Source organism: Pithys albifrons, chromosome 32 (assembly GCF_047495875.1).
Source record: "Pithys albifrons albifrons isolate INPA30051 chromosome 32, PitAlb_v1, whole genome shotgun sequence".
Classification (NCBI taxonomy): Eukaryota; Metazoa; Chordata; class Aves; order Passeriformes; family Thamnophilidae; genus Pithys; species Pithys albifrons.
Genome location: NC_092489.1, coordinates 540,497 through 563,755, shown reverse-complemented (window position 1 = coordinate 563,755; position 23,259 = coordinate 540,497). Strand labels below are relative to the sequence as shown.

Here is a 23,259-nt window from a genome sequence, read left to right as displayed (position 1 = left end):
CAGCAGCGGCGCAGCCACCCCAGGCTGAACAGGGCCAGGGCTGGGTTAGCAGGAGCAGAACTGACGCAGGGAGCAAGGCAGAGCTCAGCTTTCTCCTCAGTCTGCAGGGGCAGGCAGGCAAGCAGCGTGGGTGGGGAAGAAGGAGGGTGAGAAGGTGAGATGGGTGAGGCAGGGAGGAGGTGGGAGAGGTTCTTGGCTGTGGTTCTCTCTCTCCATTCTCCACACACCCTACGCACCGAAATTCCAAGGTGTTCTTTGGGAGTTTTTATACACTGCAAAAATACTTAGACACTATTTTTTTACAGAAAGCTTGCAATATTCTTAAAACCAGGATATAGTTTTAGCTAAGCCATTACAACAAGAGGATGCTTGTGTGAGTTTTCAGCAGGCAAGAAGTTTGGCTGAATTTGCTGCCATGACTTGCAGGAAGCTTGGGGAAAGGCTTTGGCAGGGTGTTTGTTTGTAAGAGAATTCTGTCTTTGTGTCGAACTGCTGACAGAAAATTCTTGGATAGGACGTATATGACAGGAGAACAATGGAGGAATAATATCTATTCCATTTCTCTGTTATTGGTGTATAACAGATCGGTGGGAAAGGGGGGTCAGGGTGTCCTTGGAGTCAAGGAAGGGGAATGTGGGGGTGAGGTTATGTGGGATGTCTGGGAATGGGGGCCTGAGGGTCCCTGGTGTCAAAGAAAAGGGGGATCCAGGGGCTGGGAGAGGCAAGATGGGCAGGAAAAGGGGGGCAGGAGTATCCTGGAGTCAGAGAAAGGGGTGTCCAAGGTTGGAGAACAGGGAATAGCCATGCAGGGGGGTCCCAGAGCCCAGGAAAAGGAGGTGCAGGGGGATAATGATAATAGTAGGGAGGAGAAGGAGAAAACAGTGGGATGCGGCTCCAAAGTGCTGATTTCCAAAAGCGGAAAAGTGGGGAGAGGGTGGGGAAGTGTCCCCAGGGAAAGGGATACCAGAGCAGATCTGCTGCTCAGGGCCAGAGCAGGGACTGGGAACAAGGATTTGGGGAATTCAAGGCAGTGGGTGGTGGGTTTCCCTCCCCATGCTGCCCGTCCTGTGCTTCGCAGAGCCCAGTCACTCCCACTATGAGCCCAGTCACACCCAATATGAGCCCAGCTGTTCCCACTATATCTCAGTTGCCCAGAACGGAATCCGAGTTTGCCCAGTATGACCCTAGTCTGTCCCAACATGGTCTCAGTGCTTCCCAGTAGCCCCCACTATAGACCCAATGACTTGAGTTGCTCCCAGTTGCCCCATGTATGGTTTCAGTTTTCTGCTAGCATAGTCCCAGTAACTCCCACTGTGGTCCCAGTCACCCCCAGTATGGTTCCAGTGACTTCAGTCTCTGCCAGTATGGTGTCAGGATGATCCCAGTTACCCCCAATCTCTGCCAGAAGGAGCCCAAAGCTCCTGGATCACGTGGAGGACCCACCCAGAGGAGGGTCCCTCCAAGTTCTGTGGCTGCAGGAAGGGCCCTGAGGAGCCGAGGGCCCCCCAGAGCCACCCCAGGCAGTCGAAGGTGGTCTGACAAGGCCTTCTGCTGCCCCTTGTGTCCTCCAGCTTGGTCCCAGCTCCTCCTAGTGTTATCCCAGTTGCCTTCAACATGGTTCCACTTGCTTCCAGTATCAGCCCAGTCTCATGCCATTAGCTCCAAGTGTGCTCCCAGATATTTTCCAGTCATTGCCGGTATGATCTGAGTCACTCCCAGATAGTCTCATTATGATCCCAGTATGACTCCAGTGCTCCCAATATTAAACCAGTTCCCCCCACATGCTTCCAGTTGCTCCCTTTTATCCCTACTATGGTTCCACTCACTCCCAGTATATCCCAGTGGAGGGGTGGCTTTATATGTCAGAGAGTCTCTTGACTCTGTTGAACTTGAGGTCAGCAGTGACAAGGTTGAGTGTCTGTGGGCCAGAATCAGGGGGAAGGCCAACAGGGCTGACATCCTTGTGGGTGTCTGTTACAGGCCACCCAACCAGGATGATGAAGGGGATGAATTATTCTCCAAGCTGCTGGCAGATGTCTCAAAATCTCCAGCCCTTGTTCTTGTGGGTGACTTGAACCTGCCAGATATCTGCTGGGAGCTCAACACAGCAGAGAAGAGGCAGTCTGGGAGATTCCTGGAGTGTATAGAGGATAATTTCCTGTTTCAGCTGGTAAATGAACCTACCAGGGGTGGGGCCCCTCTACACCTGCTGTTTATAGAGAGGGGCTGGTGGGAGATGTAGTGGTCAGAGACTGTCTGGGTACAGCGACCATGAAGTAACAGAGTTTTCAGTGCTCAGGGATATGAGGAGGGCCATCAATAAAACCTCTTTGCTGGACATCCAGATGGCAGATTTCAGCCTGGTGAGAAGACTGGACCAGAGCATACTCTGGGAAACAACCCTCAAAAACAAGGGGGTACAGGAGGGATGGATGTGCTTCAAGAAGGAAGTCTTGAGTGCACAGGAACAGCCTGTCCAGGTGTGCCGAAAGGGAAGCCCATGGGGAAGACATCCAGCTTGGTTGTACAGGGAGATTCTGAAGGAAATCAGCAATAAAAAGAGAGCTGAGTGTGGAAAGAAAGGGCTGGCTATTTAGGAAGAGTTTAGGAAGATAGTTAGGTCCTGTAGGAAGAAAATGAGAGACAAAAGTGCAATTTGAAGTCAGTTTGGCTACTTCTGTTAGGAATGACAAAAAGTGCTTCTATAAATATGTTAATAGGAAAAGGAGGGACAAGGAAAACCTCCATTCTTTGTTGGACTTGGGGGAGAACTTTGTTACCAGAGATGAGGAGAAGGCTGAGGTACTTAACACCTACTTGCCCTCAGTTTTCACCAGTAAGACAGGTGGCCCTGAGGACAACTGGCCTCCTGAGCTGGTAGAAAAGAGACAGGGAGCTGAATTGTCCCGCTGTGTTCCAGGAGGAAATAGTGACTTAGTGAGGCACCTGAATCCTCACAAGTCTGTGGGGCCAGATGGGATCCATCCTGGGGTGATGAGGGAGCTGCTGGAAGAGCTTGCCAAGCCACTCTCCATCATCTCCCAACAGTCCTGGCTCTCTGGGGAGGTTCCAGAGGATTGGAAGTTGGACATTGTCACCCCAATCCAGATAAAGGGCTGCAAGGCTGACCCTGGCAACTCCAAGCCTGTCAGCCTGACCTCGGTGCCTGGCAGGGTTATGGAGCAGATCATCCTGAGTGCAATGACACAGCACCTTCAGGATGGGCAAGGGCTCAGACCCAGCCAGCATGGAGGGGCAGGTCCTGTCTGACCAACCTGATCTCCTTTTATGATCAGGTGACCCCCCTGGTGGATGAGGGGAAGGCTGTGGATGTGTCTATCTGGACTTCAGCAAGACCTTTGGCACTGTCTCCCATAATATACTCCTGGAAAAGCTGGTAGCCCATGGCTTGGACAGGTGTACCCTCTGCTGGGTCAGGAGCTGGCTGGAGGGCCGGGCCCAGAGAGTGCTGGTGAACGGGGCTGTGTCCAGCTGTCGGCCGGTCACCAGTTGTGTCCCCCAGGGGTCTGTGTTGGGTCCAGTCCTGTTTAACATCTTTATTGATGATTTAGATGAGGGGATTGAGTCCATCATCAGCAAATTTGCTGATGACACCATGTTGGGAGGGAGTGTCGAGCTGCTGGATGGCAGGAGGGCTCTGCAGAGGGACCTGGATGGACTTGAGAGATGGGCTGATTCCAATGGGATGAAATTCAACAAGTCCAAGTGCAGGTCCTGCCCTTTGGCCACCCCAACCCCTGCAGTACTCCAGGCTGGGCACAGAGTGGCTGGAGAGCAGCCAGGCAGGAAGGGAGCTGGGGGGACTGATTGATAGAAAGCTCAACAGGGAGCTAACAGTTTGCCCAGGTGGCCAAGAAGTCCAGTGGGATCCTGTCTTGGATCCAAACTAGTATGGCCAGTAGGCCCAGGGCAGTGACCCTTCCCCTGGACTCTGCGTTGGGGAGGCCACACCTTCAGTGTTGTATCCGGGCTCCTTAGTTCAGGAAAGAGATTGAGGGGCTGGAGCGGGGCCAGAGAAGAGCAATGAGGCTGGAGAAGGGACTGGAGCAGAAGTGCTGTGGGAAGAGTCTGAGGGAGCTGGGGTTGTTTAGCCTGGAGAAGAGGAGGCTCAGAGGTGATTTCATCACTCTCTACGACTACCTGAAAGGAGATTGTAGACAGGTGGGGATTGGTCTCTTTTCCCTGGCACTCAGTAATAGGACAAAAGCGCATGGGCTTAAGCTCAGCCAGGGCAGGTTTTAGGTTGACTATCAGGAAGAAGTTCTTCACAGAGAGAGTGCTCAGGCATTGGAATGGCCTGCCCAGGGAGGGGATGGATTCTCCAACCCTGGAGGTATTTAAGGTGAGACTGGACGTGGCACTGAGTACCATGATCAAAGTGGGGTTGGATTAAGGGATGGACTTGATGGTCTGGGAGGTCTCTTCCAACCCAACTGATTCTGTGATTCTATGAGAACAGAGCAGGGATGGTGGCAAGGCCCTGTCTTGGCAGAGGCAGAGCACAGGCCCAAGGGGAAGAGCAAAAGAGACAGAAGCTCCACCTCCCTCTCTTTTATACTTCTTGATGCTTCTTGATGATGTCAGATGATATGAAATACCTCTTTGGTTGCTCAAGTCAGGTGATGTTTGTCCCTTCTAATCTCTGTCACATCCTCTGGGCCTGATGAATTGAGGCCTGGCTGAAACTAAAGCTAAAACTCCCACACCCCATTACATTCCCATGGAGGATCTGCAGCTTTGTCCCACCTGGGTCATCAATAAGTGTCACCAAAAGTCATCAGGAAGGAATGAGACCCTCCAAGCCCCCCTTTGGAGTGTCTGTGACTCAGACACTCCTTTATTCTGGGCAGAGACAGGGAGAGAATCTCTCCAGTTCCATACAAGCCCTTCCAAGACTTCTCACGTATTTATACATTTTGTCATACAAAGAAATTACCATTCTTTCCTTCTAAGATATACAATTCTCTTCATTAATTGGTATTCTATTCTTTATTAGCTGTTTTGGTCAACATTCTTTGGTGCTTTTATCATTCTGCCACAGGCAAAGTCTCCAACTCTCAGGCTGAAATGTCTTTGTTAGTCTCCTCAGTATCTTCTGGTTGCTCCAACATGTCTTTGAGGGACCATAAATTTAAGGTCCGAGATGTCCAATCTTCAGCTCCCTCAGGCTTCTCTTTCCTGCAGCCCATCAGAGCCAGTCCAGGGAAACTCAAAGCTTTGAGGCTTGAAAGACAAACTTATCAGAGTCTGTGAGAAGTAACACAGTCAACAATTGCCACTAATTAAAAATGTAGGAAAGTTTTATAATTTGCAGCACTGGCAGTAACTGGGAAGTGGCTTGTTGGGGCTGGGCTGGGATGTGAAGGAACCAAAGGCAAACTGGGAGAAGATCTGTGGAGTCTGAGGAGGTTGGGAAGGCACATTGAGGGTGCTTGGGGTCTCCTGGGAGAGCTGGGGGCAATTGGGAGGAAGTTTAAGGGGTCCTGAGTGGGCTGGGAGGGGGTTTGATGGTTCCTAGTGGGGCTGAGAGGGACTTTGAGAGGTCCTGAAGGGCCAGGTAGGGAGTGGAAGGAGGTTCCAGGTGATCCTGGGTGGGCTCCTGTGACTGGGAGGAGATTTGGTGGAGGTCCCGGACAGGCTGTGGGAGGTTTTAGGGGCTCCTTCCCCCCGGCCCTGCCCGGACCTGCCGCCGGACGCCCCCCAAGACGCTGCGGGGGGTCGGGGCTCTGTGTCGGGGTTTGTCCTCCTGAGCTGGTGCTTCTCCGTGTGCCACAAGGGCAGGGAGTCACCTGGCGTCGCGTGTCGCCCCCTCTCCTGCTGTCCCTCTGCCCCCAGCCGGCTGCTCCCAGTGTTCCCAGTAAAGCTTGCCAGTTCTCCCCAGTCCCGGTCCCGGGGGTGTCTGGGGGGGGGGAATCAGCCAGAGAAGGCCCAGAATCATTTTCCAGCCAATCAGAGCACGCGGCGCTGATGACTCCGCAGTTGCCAGGCAGACCCGCAGCGCCCCGCGCTCCCCACCCCGAGCCCACACGCGCCCCTCCCTCGCCCCCAGCGCCCCTCGGGATCGCAATTTGGGGCGGGGGGAGGTGGGGGCGGCCAGGCCGGGCCCCCCCGCACTGTCCCAGCCATGGCGGCTGCGGCGGGGGCCGAGTGCGGGCGGGAGTGGACAAGAGCCCAGCGCTGCCCCATCCCGAGCTGCCCCAGCTCCATCCCTGGTCCTCCCGCGGGGAGCGGCGGGGCTGCGGGCAAGGGGGGCCTGGAGGGGGTGGTGCTGGGCCTGGAGGGAGGAGGAGAAGAGCTGGAGTGGGCGGGAGTGAGGGGGCGGAGAAGCGGCAGGAGAGGAGGGACAGAGCAGGGGGAGGTGCCGGGACAGGGGACACAGAGAGAACAAAGCAGCACGTGGTCGGCGCTCGGTCGGAAGGTCGGTGTGGGGCGGGGGGGCGAGAGCGGTTTTGGGGCCCCTCGGGTGGTCCGGGAGGGAACCCCGGGACCCGCGGAGTGAGGACAGCGGAGAGGGGCGATAGTGGAGCTGGCGAAGCCCCGGAATGGTGGAACTGGGGGGCGGGAGCACAGAGGGAGCCCCGGGCCCCTTAAACGGGGGTCCCGGAGAGGGAAAAGCCCCGGCAGTGTGGAAAGGGGGGGGGAGCAGCAATGCAGGGGGGAGGTGAGACCGCCAAGAGCCTGGAGAAGGCGAGAGTCAAGAGAGGAAGGAGCCGTGGGATTCCCGGGATCCCCGGCAGCCCGGAGAGGGTGGGATGGGATCCCCAATACAAGTGTGACCCCCAGCTGTGCAGACAGGGGGACCCCAATAACCCCACCGTGGAGAATTCAGAGAAGAGGAACTGCTGGGAGGGTTGTTTTGGGCTGAATTTTTGTGTTTTGGAGGTATTTAGGGACACAAGATTGGAGGTGGTGGAGACGGAGGGCGGGACTCGGGACGGCTGCGGGGAGAGGTGAGGGGAGATCGGCAAGTTTGGGGGGCTTTTGGGGACTCAGGGCGGGTTTTGGGGGTCCCACATTACCCACTCACCCCCTACCCCTCCCTGGGACCCACCGGCGCCGTGTTGGCCGTGAGAGTGAAGGTGGAGAAGCCGGGTAAGCCCCTCCCCCATCCCGGGACTGCCATCGGGTCCGTCAGGTCCATCCCACATCCTCCTCCCCCACCCCCTAAAAAAAACCCCAAACCCATCCTGAGATCCTTAAACCCCAGACTTAAAACCGCAGGGTTCCCCAAATCACCTCCTGGACCTGCCAGAGCCCCTCAAAATGCCCCAGAGTCCCCCCCACCCCCCAAGACTCCCCCAGAGTCCCCCAAAACTCCCCAGACCCCCCTAAACATCGCAGAGAACATCTCAGAGACCCCCAAAACACCCAAGAGAACCTCTCGAGTCCCTCCAAATTTTCATCCAGACCCTGCAAACCACCCCGAGACCACCCAATTTCCCGCCCAGACCTTCCAAAATTCCATCGCCCTCCCTCCAAACCCCCTCCCAGACTACCCCAAATGTCCCCAGGACCCCCAAACGACACCAGAACCCCCCAGGCCTCTCCCAGATATTCTCAAACCAGTCCAGGACCTCCCTAAATTCCCTTCCAGATGCTGAAAACTACCCCAGGATCCCTCTAAATCCCTTCCAGACCTTCCAAACAACCCAGAACCCTCCAACTGCTTCCAGACCAGCCCAGATACTCCCAACCCCTTCCCATAAACCCTCGTCCCTGACCCCCCGAAAACTCCTTCAAGGGAGAGTTGAAACAGAGAGAACTGAAGCTAAGGGAGACATGTGGACAGCCTGAAAAAGCAGGAAAATCAGATTAATTTGATGGTTTTTTTTCCTAGAAGTGTGAGAAACAAAGGGAGTCACCCCCCAAATGTGGCTTTGCTTGGGGGGCATCCCTGGAAGCTGGAAAATCCTGGGATCTTCCCAAGTCTCCAAATGGAGGTGCCTGGCACAGATCCCCTAAAACCCCAAACCATCAAGACTGGGCAAAAAAACCCTAAAATATGCAGATTAAGGAAAAAGAAATTCAAAGCACCAAGATTCACATCTAAAAAAGCCCTCCCAGAAATTTGCTCCCTGTGTTCTCTCTGCTTTGGTATCTGGGGATCCTCCCTGTCCAGGCTGTTGGGGGTGCCTTGTATTTTGGGGTCCCCTCTCTGGGATTCTGCCTTTTCCAGGCTGCTGGATATCCCGGGAATTTGAGATGTCCACCACTCTGTGATCTGAACCCGCTGAGTTTCTTTCATGCTCCCCTCTCCATGATCCCTGCAAGGAATGCCGAGGGTCCCAGGGGTCCTTTCTGCCCTGACTCTCTGCTCAGGGTGCTCAGGGACCCCCCCTGGATCCCAAAATGGACAGGCCAGAGAGGGGGCACCCTCAGGACACCCAGCATCCTGGAGAGGGGGGCCCTTGGGAACCAGCACCCCAAGGAGAGAGTCAGGGGATGAGGGACTGTGGGGGCCCCAAATCCCCTCTGGTGTCCCTATTTAGGGGTTGAATCTTGGTGTTTTGAGCTGAATGTTGGGGGTGCAGGGGGGACACAGAGCTGGGGCAGGGGGTTTTCAGGGAATCCCATGGCCAAGAGAAGGGATGTAATTGCTCAGAAAAGTGGGATGGAAAGCCCAGGGGTCCACTGTGCCCAGGAAAGTGGGGTGCAGGGGACCTCGATGTTAAGGAAAGGTGGGTCATGATGTTGGAAAACCCAGAATGGCCAGAAAAGAGGGGTTCAAGGTGTCTCCCAGTGTTCTAAAAAGGATCTGTGGTCTGGGAAATGGAGGAGTGGGGGCACTGGGGGTCCCAGAGTCAAGGCAAAAGGCGTGTGGGGACTGGAAGAGGTGGGATGGCCAAGAAAGGGGATGCAGGGGTGTGTTAGTGTAGGATAAGGGGGGGCAGGGACATCCGAGTGCCTTGGAATGGATGATCAGGATGGGTCCAAGGTAAGGAAGGGTAGGACTAGGAGTGGGGAGAGGTGGTTGGGGGGTGGAGGTGGTCACTGTGCCCAGAATAAGGGGGTTGAGGAGGTGGCAGAAGAAAGGCAAAGGGATTGTGAAGTCTGGGAAAGGCAGGATGAGAGGGAAAAGGAGGTGAGGGCGGTCCTGGAGTCAAAGAAAGGGGGATGTGAGGGCTGGTAATCCGGGAATGGCCGGGCAGGGGGTTGTGGGGCCCTGGTAGCCTGGAGAGGGCGGAGACCCTGGAGAGGGAGGACCCCCAATACACAGGAGACCCCCAGCAGCCCAGACAGGGGGGACACTCAGAATGCCAAAAGGGGGAGGTCAGAGAGGAGAAGCTCCTGGGCGGGTTTTCTTGAGATAAATCTTGGTGTTTTGGAGGTTTTTCTGGACACAAGATGCCGAGTAACTTTTAGAGAGGGACTTGGGAAACCAAACCAAAGGCACTCACAGCTTGTTTTCCCTAAAAACCAGGAGTTATCCTTCTGAAGGTGTGTCGGAATGGCAGAGGAGGCTGCGAGGAAGAGGAAGATACCCCGGGACCCCCAGGCAGGTGAGGAGGAAGTCAGTGCCCCTTTGCCCCTCTCTTGTGCTGCATCTTCCAGCCCAGCATGGCCCCGGCTGCAGGACAGCCCCGCTGCCGACGCCGTCCTGCCGGGGCCGGGTTTGGGGGGATGTCCTTGGCCTTCCCTGTGGGCCGGAGGCAAATGCCCTGAGTGTCCTTGTTCCTTCCTGCCCCAGGCCCCGAGCTGAGCATTGGGAGCACGGAGGACAAATCCCCCCAGGAGAACCTTGTGGCAGAGGCCACCTTGAACAGCTCCACAGAGCAGGAAGACACCGAGGAGAAAAAGCCACGGAGATCCCGCAGGAGGAGAAGCTCTCAACCGAGTTTTGGGTCCTCCGATCAGGATAGAGCCACCCAGTGTGGGAAAGATGGCCAGAGCTTCAACCAGAGCTCTGAGCTGGGGGTGCAGCAGCAGCTTCAGAGCAGGGAGAAGCGCTACAAGTGCTTGGAATGTGGGAAGGGATTCAGCAAGAGCTCCCACCTGATTCACCACCAGCACATCCACACTGGGGAATGGCCCTACACGTGTAGGGAATGTGGGAAGGGCTTCAGTCAGAGCTCCCACCTGATCAGGCACCAGATGATCCACACTGGGGAACGTCCCTATGAGTGTTCCCAGTGTGGGCAGAGGTGTCGGACCAGCTCCCATCTCCTCGTGCATCAGTGCACACACACGGGGGAGAGGCCCTTCTGCTGCACCGACTGCGGGAAGAGATTCAGCCAGAGCTCCAGCCTCATCACCCACCGGAGTCTCCACACTGGGGACAGACCTCACAAATGTTGGGACTGTGGAAAGACTTTCATTCGTAACTCTGAGCTCATCACCCACCGGATGAACCACACTGGGGAGAGGCCGTTTGAGTGTTCTGAGTGTGGGAAGAGGTTTCAGACCAGCTCACGTCTCCTCAAACATCAGCGCACACACACGGACGAGAGGCCCTTCCACTGCACCGACTGCGGGAAGAGATTCAAACGTAAATCTGACCTCATCGTCCACCGGCGTATCCACAGTGGAGAGAGGCCTTATGACTGTGATGAGTGTGGGAAGAGCTTCATCCAGAGCTGTCATTTGACCAAACACCAACGGACCCACCAGTGAGGGAAGCCCCACCAGTGCCCCGACTGTGGGAAAAGCTTCATCTGCTGCTCCATCTCTATCACCCACATTCCTTGTGACCCACATTAGGAAGACCCCTGGCTGGTGGTCTCCATGTCCTCCTGGTTCTCCGTGGGCACTTGAATTAACCCGGGGGAGGAACATCCATGGTGTCATGGGTTTAGTTAGGCCCAGATTTAGGCTTTAGTTTTTAGAGCAAGGCCTTGGACAATCAGCTGATTCGAGCTGTGTCAGCCCAGCTGACTCCTACTGGCCAAGTCTATTGCATCCCATATTCTGACATCATCTCAGATAGAAGAAGAGAGGGAGGAGGGATTTTCCTTCTTCCTCTTCTTGCCAGATGAACCAGGAGTTTGTTGGCATTGCAGAGCTCCTGGGGGGAGACCAAGATACTGGGGAAGCTGAAATTTACTTCCTGTTTGTTCTTGCTACCTTTTATTCTTAGTCTGTAGTTTGTATTTTATTTGGTTTCTATTTTATTTTCTGTTCAATATACCTTGTTCTGCTGAACTATGTCCTGTGTTTTGGTTTTTGGGGGACAGAAGAGGAGACTTTGCCTCTGAAATGATTACTTGGCATTTTGCCACATCAAAGCCACCACATATGGGGACACAGACTGAAGTGGGAAATTCATTGGGAAGGGGGATTTGCTGACTTTTGACCCTAAAAATCTCCCCTGCTCCATACCCTTAGTTTATCTTGTGGCCTCAAGGAATCCTGAGTGGTGTTTCAGAACTTTTCAAAACTCAATAATTCCATAATTCCAATTCTCTGTGGCTCTGCCTCTCTATGGGCCACCCAACCCAACCCCATGCACATTCACAGGATTGATTTTTTGTTTTTTTTTTAATTATATTTGATCCATCTTCATCCCCAAAAAATGGGATTAAAATAAAGAAACTGAACAAAGGCATCTAAACTTCCATCATTCTCCTGGGAATTGGAGCAGGAATTTGGGATTCAAAGGGATATTCAGGAAGATTTCAGGGTTCTGTGGGGATTTGGGAGAGTTTTCCCCAAAACTGGAGGTGTCCAGACCGACTGACATTTCTCCATCATTTTGCAGTCCAATATCTGAGAGGGATTGATCTGTCAGCTCATAACACCTCAATCCCACCCCAAAATGGCTTCATGCCAACTTGAAATTACTCAATCCCATCCCAAAATGGTTTAATGCAACTTGAACCCACTTAGGGGGAGTCAGCAGCAGGAGAAGGGATGCTATAAACCCAGGGAGGATGGGATAAAATTGGGAGGGCTTGGATGCAAATTGGGAGGGTTGGGATGGGACTTGGAGGGGGATGGGTTGGGGATTGGGAGACAAGAGATGGGGTGTGTGGGAAAACTGAGGGAGCTTCTGGGGTGCCCTCCTATCCTGAGGGGCGTACTGTGAGGGAGTGTAGGGGACATGTGACATCAGCACTTGGAGTGGGGCCCCACAGGGAGGGACACAGGGATCTCTTTTTGAGGGGATCCTGTTGCTTTGCACGAATTTTGGAGGCTATAACCATCTTTTGGGGGTCCCTCTCCTAATTTTCAGTGGCTGGAGTGAACCCCTCACATTTTGGTGGATGCTGAGATAGCCCCATTTGGGAGTTCTTTCTGCTGTTTTAAACCATTTTTAGGGGCTCTTGGGAGTCCCCCCCCCCCCTTATTCTGGGGGTTGCAGTTACCCCTCTGGCACCACTGGTGGCTGAGGGGGATTATAATCCCCAATTCTGAAGTGTTACAAGTTACTTGTGGGGAATCCAGTTTTGGTGGACATCCCACCTGCAGGAGGGTGTCCCCCCTTCCTGCAAGGCTGCTGGGGTGGGGCTGGGACCCCTCCCCACACAACTCACACCATGGCCACCCAGAGTATTTCTGGGGTGACAGGGCTTCTTCATGCACTGGGACCAGCCCAGCTGATGTCACAGAACCCCAGAATGTGCTGAGTGGGAAGGGACCCCCAAGGATCATGGAGTCCAACCCTCAGCCCTGCACAGGCCCATCCCCAAGAGTCACACCCTGTGCCCCAGAGCATCATCCAAACACTCCTGGAGTTCTGTCAGCCTTGGGGCTCTGCCCACTGCCCTGGGGAGTCTGGTCAGTGCCTACCACCCTCTAGGGAAAGAACCTCTTTGTAAGATCCAACCTAACCCTGCCCTGACACAGCTGCAGGCCATTCCAAGAGTTCTATCCCTGGTCCCCACAGAGCAGAGATCAGTGCCTGCCCCTCCTGTGTCCCTGCCAAGGAAGTTGTACCTGCAATGAGGTGTCCCCTCAGTCTCCTCTTGTGCAGCTGAACACACCAAGTGCCCTCAGCTGCTCCTCACACGCTTCCCCTGCAGGCCCTTCCCCTCTTGGTGTCCTCCTTTGGACACTCTCTAATGGCTCAATGTCTTCCTTCTGTTGTGGTGTCCCGATATTTCAGGTGAGGGAACTGCCAGGGCTGTGTGATGTGGGGTCTGAGGGTGCCCAGGGGCCACTGTGACACTGCAGGGTCTCCTGGAACCCAGGGGACATTGTGACACTGCAGAGCCTCCTGGAACCCAGGGGACACTGTGACACTGCAGGGCCTCCTGGAACCCAGGGGACATTGTGACACTGCAGGGTCTCCTGGAACCCAGGAGACATTGTGACTCTGCAGGGCCTCCTGGAACCCAGGGGACATTGTGACACGACAGGAACGAGGGGACTTTGTGAGAGTCAGGGAATCACCAGCCCTGCCCAGCACTGGTCAGCAGCACAGAGGGGCAGTGGCCGCCCCTGGTGCCACAAGATGAGCCCAATTGGGCCTCTGTGTGTCCAGCAGCAAAGGCAGACAGACACACACCCATTTAGAAGAGGCAGCTGCGGCTGCTCCTGAGTGTGCCCAGAAGGGCAGAGAGACAGAGAGGCTGCACAGGAGGAGGCTGATGCAGCTGCTCCTGGTGACCCCACAAGGGACCGATTGTAGGACAGGGAGTTTTAAGGCTGGCAGATGTGAAGTTAAATTTCCTGAACAGCAACCCTTGGAGATAAGCAAAGGAGAGCTGATCTTCTGCCACTGGCAGGCCCAGGCATCAGAACACCACAGGCTGTTTGTGTTTGCATGTGTGTATTCCTCTGTCTGCTCTCACCCTCCCAAACCCCCCATACCTGCTGGGTCTCTTTTCCATCTGCAAGGAGGTCGAAAGCCCTGAGCCATCCCCCCATGCCTCCCCCATGTCTCAGAGGTCACCAGTTCCCCTGCCCCTGCCTTGAACACCAGTCCCTGAGTCCATATATTGTAACATGAGATTTCAATAAACAGCTTTGCTTTGTTTGAGCTTCTGATTGACCTTGTGGTTCATTCCTGTGGAGACCCAGATCCATCATGACAAATGGAGCCCAAACGTGGAGCCTTGGGAAAGATCCCCCATATTTAGGGACTTGCCTTGGTAACCCCGACAGGGCAGGAGAGACAGGAATGACATGAAGTCCCTGTCCTGGTGATGGGGAGCAGTTCATCTTGGGAAAAAGGCATGATTGGTGCCTGTCTGCTGGACAGAAGGTGATCAACTCTGGAAATTGGAAGAATCTCAAAGGGGAAATAAACATAACTGAATTATGTCTAAACAGCTCTGAAACAAAACGATTCAGTAACATGATCAGTGTCTAAGCCAGCTTGTGAAGCCAGAGCCCTGAAATAGCTTGAAGGGACAGAGCTGAGCTAAAAGAAACCAGTACCCCATGAAAATAAAAATTATTTGTTTGTGAAGCCAGTGCCCTGAAAGCGTTTGTGGCCAAAACTTTTTGACAGAACAGAGTCAAACTGCTTAAAAAAACTGGAGCCTCCCCCGTTTTCTGCTGGGTTTTTTTGTTGGTTTTTGTTTGGTTTTTTTAAGATAAATCCCTGGAAGTCTTTTAACATTGCACCCTGATGTCTGGGAGAAACATTATGTAGAGGAGATCTAAGCTGTCTGTGGAGCAGAGGAACGTGCTCTGGATGATGAGGTGCTGCTTGAACAGCATGAGCTCCAACTAAATGAGTCTTCTTTCCAACACTCCCTGCTGTGGGCACAGCTGCCCTCTGAATGTGCTGCTGCCAGTGATTGCAGCTGCCCAGCAAAGGATGCAGCAGGAGAAGCAGCTGCACCCCCTGTGCCGCTGTCACACGCAGCGTTCCTGCCCGGGGTAGAGAAAGGCCCAAAGAGCAGCAGCCCCTGCCCTGCTCTTGCCGGACCCCCCTGCAGCCCTTCTCGCCTGGGGCACTGATGCCAGTGAGTGGGATGGGGGCGGAGAGAAGCCGAGCCAGGCAGAGGCAGCGCCATCCGCTGCGAATGCTACGAGCGGGGCCGTCGCCGTCAGCCCCGGGCTGGTGCCAGAGCCCGTGCCGGTGTCAGAGCCTGTGCCAGTGGAGGTGTCGGTGCCAGAGCCTGTGCCAGTGGCTGTGCCGGTGCCAGATCCGATACCCGGCGGGAGAGCGCCCCGCTGCCCCTGCCCGCTGAGCCCCGGCCCGGCCAGGACAGCTCCGGGCAGCCGCCAGAGCGCAGAGGCGGAGATGGCTCCCACAGCAGCACCGACAGCCCCCCAGCGCTGCCGCCGCAGCCCCAGCACCCAGCGCAGCACCGCCAGAAGCTGCAGCAACGGCCCGGCCAGCCCGGCCCAGCCAACAGGCACAGAAACCCATTGGCAGGAGCGGCCAGAGATGCCGAACTGGGACAGCCACAGATTCTGATCAATAGCAATGCTGTCAGGTTAACAACTGGTAATACCTTATTATGAATATTGATTTAACTCCTAATTAGTTAACTATGTCTTCACATTTATCACGATGTAACAACATATCATAACCCTTTCTAATAAAAGGAATAATGGAAGCTGTTTCATGCCAAACAAAACTTGTATGCCTTTTTCAAATAGTATTAAAATTGAATATAAGGCTTATTCCTCGTAAGAGAAGGCAAACAATAATGCCCTTAAGAAAAGCTTTCAAGAAGCTGCAAACATTTCACCTTTCTGTATCTCAGTTTCTGACATATTTTGTAGTAGTCACGGTCTAAGATAGTGTCATGTTGTAGGTTTATTCTAATTATTCTACAATGTAGGTTTATTCGACTTAATTGTAGAATGTATTCATTGTTTCATTTTATTCTGCAAAGTTATGGCATAGATACACAAAAGTGTGCACTTTGGGAAGTACCACTACTATTTTTAAGACCAATGCTTTTGTATCTGAAAAATGTGTTATATATCTAAACTAGTCTAATTTTTGATATGGAAATTATCCATTGTATAATTAGTACTGTGAAAATTTCCAGTTGCTTTCCAAACTTCTACTGCTTTAAAAGCTGTTTCTAAACATTTGAACACCTACTGTAAAGAGTAATATTTGTTAAAAAGTTGAAATTTTATTTAAAATCTTTGTTCCTGAGCTTATTAGTGTTTTCCCTGTTAACAATTCCCTTCATGGTATGAATGAGGTTGTTGTTCGTTCCTTTTACTCCTACCTGCATGAACTATCAGTGTTTCAATGAGTTTCTCTATAATTTACTGCACTCTAATGGCTCAAGAAGAAGCCAACACTGGAGTTGTGGTGTTGGGAAGTGGTGAGACTCCTGCAGTGGCAGCTGAGGTGACTTGGCTGGGAAGGGTCACACAAAGCTCTCTCCTCACTCTCTCCCTTCTCGGCCTGTTTTCCTCAAAGCTGCAGCACTTGCAAGTTACATTGGAGTGATATGTAAATAATGGATAAAATCAGAATTTTAGAATGATGAACAGTTCTCTTATTGCAGCTCATTAATGGAACCTCCACACAATTGGTAAAACACATATTTTGGTTGTCAAGTACAGAAATGACACTATTTTTATAGAATTTGTTAATTTTTAGCATTAAGTAGTAGCAATTGTTTTAAGCTTTTGTTTGACCAAGTGATGATAATCCAACCAAGCAAGCAAATTCAAAGGTAGCCTTACTAACCTTTCTCTAAATTATTGATATCCATGACAGGAACCAAGACAATGGAAGTTTTACAGATGTAATAATTTTTGCTGAGTGTTCAAATAATCCTGCCCTGTATTTTTATGGATCCACACCCAGCAAATATCCAATGATACCTCTCTTATTTGCCAGGCAAGAACAAGAAAAAAAGGGGCAGTATTTGCTTGTATGTGTGTGAAAGAATTTTTGAACATTAAACGGAACATGAAGGAGAGATATGTCCACGTTTTAGAAAATTATATTCTTATCAAAGCAGCAACTCAAGAAACAAGGAAAAGTGTGAGGTTAAGACAAGGACAATTTCTCATTTCATAATTATAAGGCACAGCAAGTAAATTCCTAAGGCTGTTTTGAGTGATTGCATGAATGGGGGCTGGCCTGGATGGATGTGTGTGAGTACAGGAATCATGTATGGATGTGACTCCTGAATGCACTTACCCCACTGACAGAGCCACAACTCCCCCATCTATGCACAGGGACCCACAGACAGATGTACAAAGTTATTCATTTGCAGAAATACTTATATAAACTTAAAGTTCAAAGTAAGCACAAACCCTAAAAAATAATTACAGCTATTTGTATGATTGAGACTATTAATTTATAAGTCAATTTAATTGAAAATTTTATGGATAACATAATTAAAGATTCATAAGAATAAATTCTGAATGAAACAGTGATATTCTAAATCAATACATACAGGCTTTAAGGACTCCAGAACCCTTTGGATGACTTCTTTATCTTGAAACCCTAGTTGGAAAAGCATTTATTCTGGTATTGATGGGTCTGGTATTAATGGGTCTGTTTCCATTTTTGTATTATGCTCTGAATTTTTGTTTATTGTCTTGTATGCAATGCATGAATTATTGTAAATTTAAAAGTTTCAGTTTTTCAGGTATAAAGCAAGAAAGGCCGAGATGTAGGAATGGGAGTTTTGGATATGGCAGATGTGGAGTTAAATTTCCTGAGAGAAATTTCCTTGGAGATAAGCAAAGGACAGCTGATCTTCTGCCACTGGCAGGCCCAGGCACCAGAACACCACAGGCTGTTTGTGTTTGCATGTGTGTATTCTCTCTGCCCTCACCCTCCAACACCCCCCACCTGCTGGGTCTGTGTTCCATTTGCAAGGAGGTCAAAGCCCTGATTCACCCCCCATGGGGGAGGTTATCAGTAACCCTGCCCCTGCCTCAGTCTCTGCCTCTGAGCTCTGTATATTGTCATGTGAAACTCAATAAATTACCTCCCTTGGCCGGAACTGCAGATTGTCATTGTGGTTTGACTCAGGGGGAGCCTTATTCCTCAGGACAGCAGGGCACTTGCCCAGCCAGTTTACAGCCCCTGTGCTGCTGCCCAAGAGTCCATGCACAGGGAACAAATAGCATTGGGTGGTGTCGTGTCCATGGCTTGCCAAACAGCAACCAATTCAGCCAAGTGGCTGCTGCCTCCTTCCCCCTCAGCCACCAACTGTGTGTGTGGGGCTGCAGTGAGTGCTGCAGCTTTCCAGCATGGTCTGCCATGGGGAATCCCTGCCCTGCCCTCAGGAAACCATGCTGTTTGTTTCTGAGTGTCTGTGAGCTGATTGGAGGGCTTTCCCCACCCACCTATTTGATAGTTGGGCATGTTGTGGGTCCCTTGGTCAGGCTTGGTGTGTCTTTGACTCACTAACTCTGCTGTTCTGATCCCTGTTCAAACTGAGCCTTATTTCAGGTAACTTTGTGCAATGGCTTAAGTGGTACTGCTAAACCAGGTACATGTGATCTCCAGTACCCAACAGCACCTAAAAAGTGCTGTACTCCTTTCTTATCCTCTGGATTGGGTGAGGTTTGAATACTGGCCAAGGCTTTCTCTGGGAGTTGTTGAATTCTTTGGATCCACGTGATGCCCAAATATTTGACTTCTTGGGCTGGGCCCTGTATTTCACTGGGATTCACTGCCCATCCACAGCACCTTAACAAGTCAAGGATGGCATCCAGTTGTTGTTGCACCTGATGGTGATCAGGTCCCTGTACCAGGATACCATCTGTGCCCTGAAGGATCTGTACCTGGGCAGGTGCAGTGTGTTGTGCTCCAGTGCAGTGTGTGGCTTGGGGACAAAAGGCAGGGCTGTGCTTGTAGCCCTGGGACAGGAGGGTGAAGGTGTCCTGGTTCCCACCTCACGGAAATGGGAATTGATCCTGTGCCCTGGATGGAACTGGAATTGTGACAAATGCATTGGCTGCATCAATAACAGTGTCCCCTGTCCCTGGATGTGCCTGGGGGTGGGGCACTGATGCTGCAGCTTCAGGAACAGCAGCACTTGTGGGGGGTGTCTGTTTGTTCACTGCCCTGGAATCTCCAGTCACCCACCAGCTGCCACCCGAGTCCTTCACAGCCCAGACAGGGCTGTGAACAGGAGAATGTCCATGACAGACACCACCTGCTTGGTAACAAAGCACTGAGAGTGGCTTGAATTTGTGCATCTCCTCCCAGAATCTTACACTGTTTTATGTTTACAATTTCTGTAGCTGTGGGAATGTTTGCTGCTTCTTGTTGTGTAAGTCCCACAGTGACAGCTCTGGCATGGAGCCACTGCGTGGCACCAAATTCCTGATATGTACCTCTGATTTCTAAGGTAGTACCCCATAATATATGTATTTATATGATGTATTCACTGTTTGAAGCAATAACAGAATATCTGTGAGGGTTTCAGTACCCAATTTGCATTTCCAATTTAGTAATTTTCTCAGTTACTGGTTGATCCCCCAGCCCCCACCCCAGGGCAGGTTTTCTCTGTGTTTTGTCTGGATTGCTGTGTATTACAGTGACCTCCCCCCGTGTCCACAAGCACTCAGACCCCCTGTTTATTCCCATCAGATGCCAGATGGTACATTGGGTGAAAGGGTGAGGATCGTCTCTAAACACACATCATTCCGGTGTGGGCGCTTGGTCTGTTCCCTGTCCAGTTTTTATGTGTCTCTCTGCCTCAGCTTCAGCTTTTTGTTTCATTTCTGATGTAACCAACAGGCACCTGCCCATTCATCAGGTGTGACTGAGCCACTCTTTGGATCATGGATGGGGAGTTTGCACAAATTCTTCTCAGTATTTCAACACTCCCATGGGGTCTTTTGCCTCCCACAGTTCAAACTTAATGCCTGTACAAGTTTGTAGTTTATCCCACAGTGCACTCCACAGTTCCTGAGTCCACCCTGGTGGCTCCACTGGAGGAGCCACAGACTGAGGCTCTTTTGAAAGAACATCTCTACACTACAAACACAACACAGCAACAAACTATTCTACACAGACAAAACACACAGAATATCACAACACTTCCAGCAAAAATAGAACATCATAACACACTTCACTCGATATCATCCTGTGACACCACACACACAAAGGACTGAGGGGTTTTTGCTGACTGTGCTATCACAGCACTGACTGCAAAGGGACTCAGGTTACACCTACAAAATCTACACTATGCAATAACAAAAAAGTATGGCACTGTCTCCACAGCAGATACAAGAAAAACACTGATATGAGTTGTGGCCACCCACACACTGGGAACAGCATCTCTTGGTGCAGCTCCGCACCCACTGACCGAGCCCTGTCTGTGTTCCCTGGGTAACAGTGTCTGTCAGTCCAGCTGTGCCCTGCACTGACTGAGCCCTGGGTTTTATGCCCTGGGGAACAGTGTCTGTCAGTCCAGCTGTGCGCTGCACTGACTGAGCCCTGGGTTTTATGCCCTGGGGAACAGTGTCTGTCAGTCCAGCTGTGCCCTGCACTGACTGAGCCCTGGGTTTTATGCCCTGGGGAACAGTGTCTGCCAGTCCAGCTGTGCCCTGCCCTGACTGAGCCCTGGGTTTTATGCCCTGGGGAACAGTGTCTGTCAGTCCAGCTGTGCCCTGCACTGACTTAACCCTCTTCACCTCTGTGTCAGTTTTTGTGCTCTCAGAAGCTCACCCTCATTGCCAATATTCTGTTACAGGTTCAGGAGGATTCCCACGCTGTATTTAGGCAGGATGAGGTGCTGTTTTGTTCTGTGACTGGCCTTGATGCCTCTGAGAGTCTGTTCTTCTCTTGGAAAGTGATGGAAAACAAGAACTGATAATGAGTGATTTCGGCCCTGAAGGAGAAGCATCTTGTGTACACAGGGAATGTTTTGCAGCCTGGCTGCTTGTTGACAGCCACTCAAGGATGAGTCAAGGAGAAAAGGGTGAGGAAGATGATGAAAATTCCTGACCGACCAAGAAAGGGAGACCCTCGATAGACACTGTGCAGGCTCAGGGGGTCTCCAGTTACACAATGGGGGGAGGGAGTGGTGGCCTCTCTCTGGGCTGTGCTGGCCACAGACACCCAGACAGATGTCCCAGAGCGAGTGTATCCAAACAGACAGTCCCTGCTCCAGGAGGAGGTGTGTGCTGGCACCGAGGACAGCGGTGCCTTCCACGGGGACGCTGCTGAGTGTGTTGAGCCACCCAAAGCCAAGGATGCAGCAGCTGCTCAGACTGGGGATCCTGAGCACACTGGGATCGGGACAGGAACTGTGTGAGAGGTACAGGAACTGTGTGAGTGGTGTGTGAGCGAGTGGGAGATGTCTTGGGTCTTGTGTTTTGTACCCTCTTCTCAGTTTTTCTTCTTTCCTTTGCTATTTCACTTGAATAAATGCTGTTTACTCATATTTTAAATGGTGGCATAGTTTCAGCTCAGAGTCCTTCTGAACCCTCCCTAGAACAAATACCCTGAGAAACATTGAGATCAACCACTAAGAACTATAAAACATCAAGACTCAGCCAAACAGTAGTTCAAACAATGATCATTCTGTCCCTGAAAAGAGTCCCACAAATTTCCTCTCTCTGGTCTATCCACTCTGGGGTTCTGGGGGTCTCCCCTGTTCAGGATGGGAGTCTCACTTAGAGATGCCAAAGGTGCTGGGGGGTTTGGGAATCATTTCTGCCCTGACTCTGCTTCAGGGTGCCATTCCCAGAGATTCCTCCTCTTTGGGTTCTCCAATTTTTTGACTCAGTGGTCACTCCTGTGCGGACTCCCCCTTCCAGGCTACTGGGGGGGCCTCCAGCTCAGCTTTTGCCCCTCTCCCCTCCTCATCTCTAGAACCTGAGATTAGCTCAGTGGGTTAAAACTTGGTTGGAATAATGCCAAGGTCATAAGTTCAATCCCCTGTGTGGGCCATTGACTTAAGAGTTGGACTCGATCCTTGTGGGTCCCTTCCAACTCAGAACAGTCTGTCTGTCTGGGAAGTCTGTCTGTGAAGTCACCGGGCACCTGGTGTCCATCAAAAGCTACAAAACACTGAGATTCTGACAAAAAACCTTCACAAATATCAAAACTAAAAAACATCAAGTTTAAGCCAAAACCCACTTCAAAATATGAAGATTAACCCAAAAATATCTCTCTCAGGAAATACCCTTTTCTGCTATTTCCGTTTCAGTGTTCTGCTTTCCACCCTGTCTGGGCGGCCAGAGGACCCACCTGTATTGGGATTGGTGGGTACTATTTCTCTCTCAGCCTTAGGTGTAAACTTGGGGCACAGGGTGTGACTCTTGGGGATGGGTCTGTGCAGGGCTGAGGGTTGGACTTCATGATCCTTGGGGGTCCCTTCCCACTCAGCACATTCTGGGATTCTGTGACAACAGCTGGGCTGGTCCCAGTGCATGAGGAGCCTCATCCCCTAGAAAGAACTGTGGGTGCCCCTGTGTGTGGAGGGGTCCCAGCCCCACCCCAGCAGGCCTGGAGGAAGGAGGGACACCCTCCTGCAGGTGGGATGTGCATCAAACTTGGGCCTTCCACAAGCCACTTGTAACACCTCAAAACTGGGCATTAAAAGCCCCCCAGCCCTCAGTGGAGCCAGAGGGTCCCTGCAACCCCCAGAATGAGGAAGGGACTCCCAAGAGCCATTTAGACTCCCTAAAAATTGGTTGAAAACAGCAGGATTTTTCTGTCAATAGGGTCATCTCATCCCACCAAAATGCAAGAGGTTCAACTCAGCCTGTAAAAAAGATGAGGGAAACCCTCAAAAGATATTTAAAGTCCCCTGAACTGGTGGGAACCAGCAGGATCCCCTCAAAAAGAGCTCCCTGTGTCCCTTCCTGTGGGGCCCCACTCCAAGTGCTGATGTCACATGTCCCCCACACTCCCTCACAGTACCCCCCTCAGGACAGGAGGGCACCCCAAAAACTCCCTCAGTTTTTCTACACACCCCATCTCTTGTCTCCCAATCCCCAACCCATCCCCCTCCAAGTCCAATCCCAACCCTCCCAATTTGCCTCCAAGCTCTCCCAATTTTATCCCATCCTCCCTGGGTTTGTAGCACTCCTTCTCCTGCTGCTGACTCCCCCTAAGTGGGTTCAAGTTCCATTAAACCATTTTGGGATGGGATTGAGTCATTTCAAGTTGGCCTGGAGACATTTTGGGGTGGGATTGAGGTGTTATGAGCTGACAGATCAATCCCTCTCAGATATTGGACTGCAAAACGATGGTGAAATATCAGTAGGTCTGCACACCTCCAATTTTGGGGAAGATTCTCCCAAATCCCCACAGAACCGTAAAATCTTCCTGAATATCCCTTTGAACCTAAAATTCCTGCCCCAATTCTCAGGAGAATGATGGAAATTTAGATGTCTTTGTTCAGTTTCTTTATTTTAAACCCAATTCAGGTGATTTGATACGATGAAGAT

General features: G+C 51.8%; 1 protein-coding gene across 1 annotated transcript in view; it reads left to right on the top strand.

The window, feature by feature from the left end:
* The window catches only part of LOC139684145 (uncharacterized), a 1,342,464-nt gene that overhangs the window by 1,137,775 nt on the left and 181,430 nt on the right, over nucleotides 1-23,259 (top strand). The window contains 1 exon segment of the mRNA XM_071579746.1: nucleotides 9,957-10,655. Within this exon segment, the coding sequence (XP_071435847.1) occupies nucleotides 9,957-10,655 (699 nt within the window).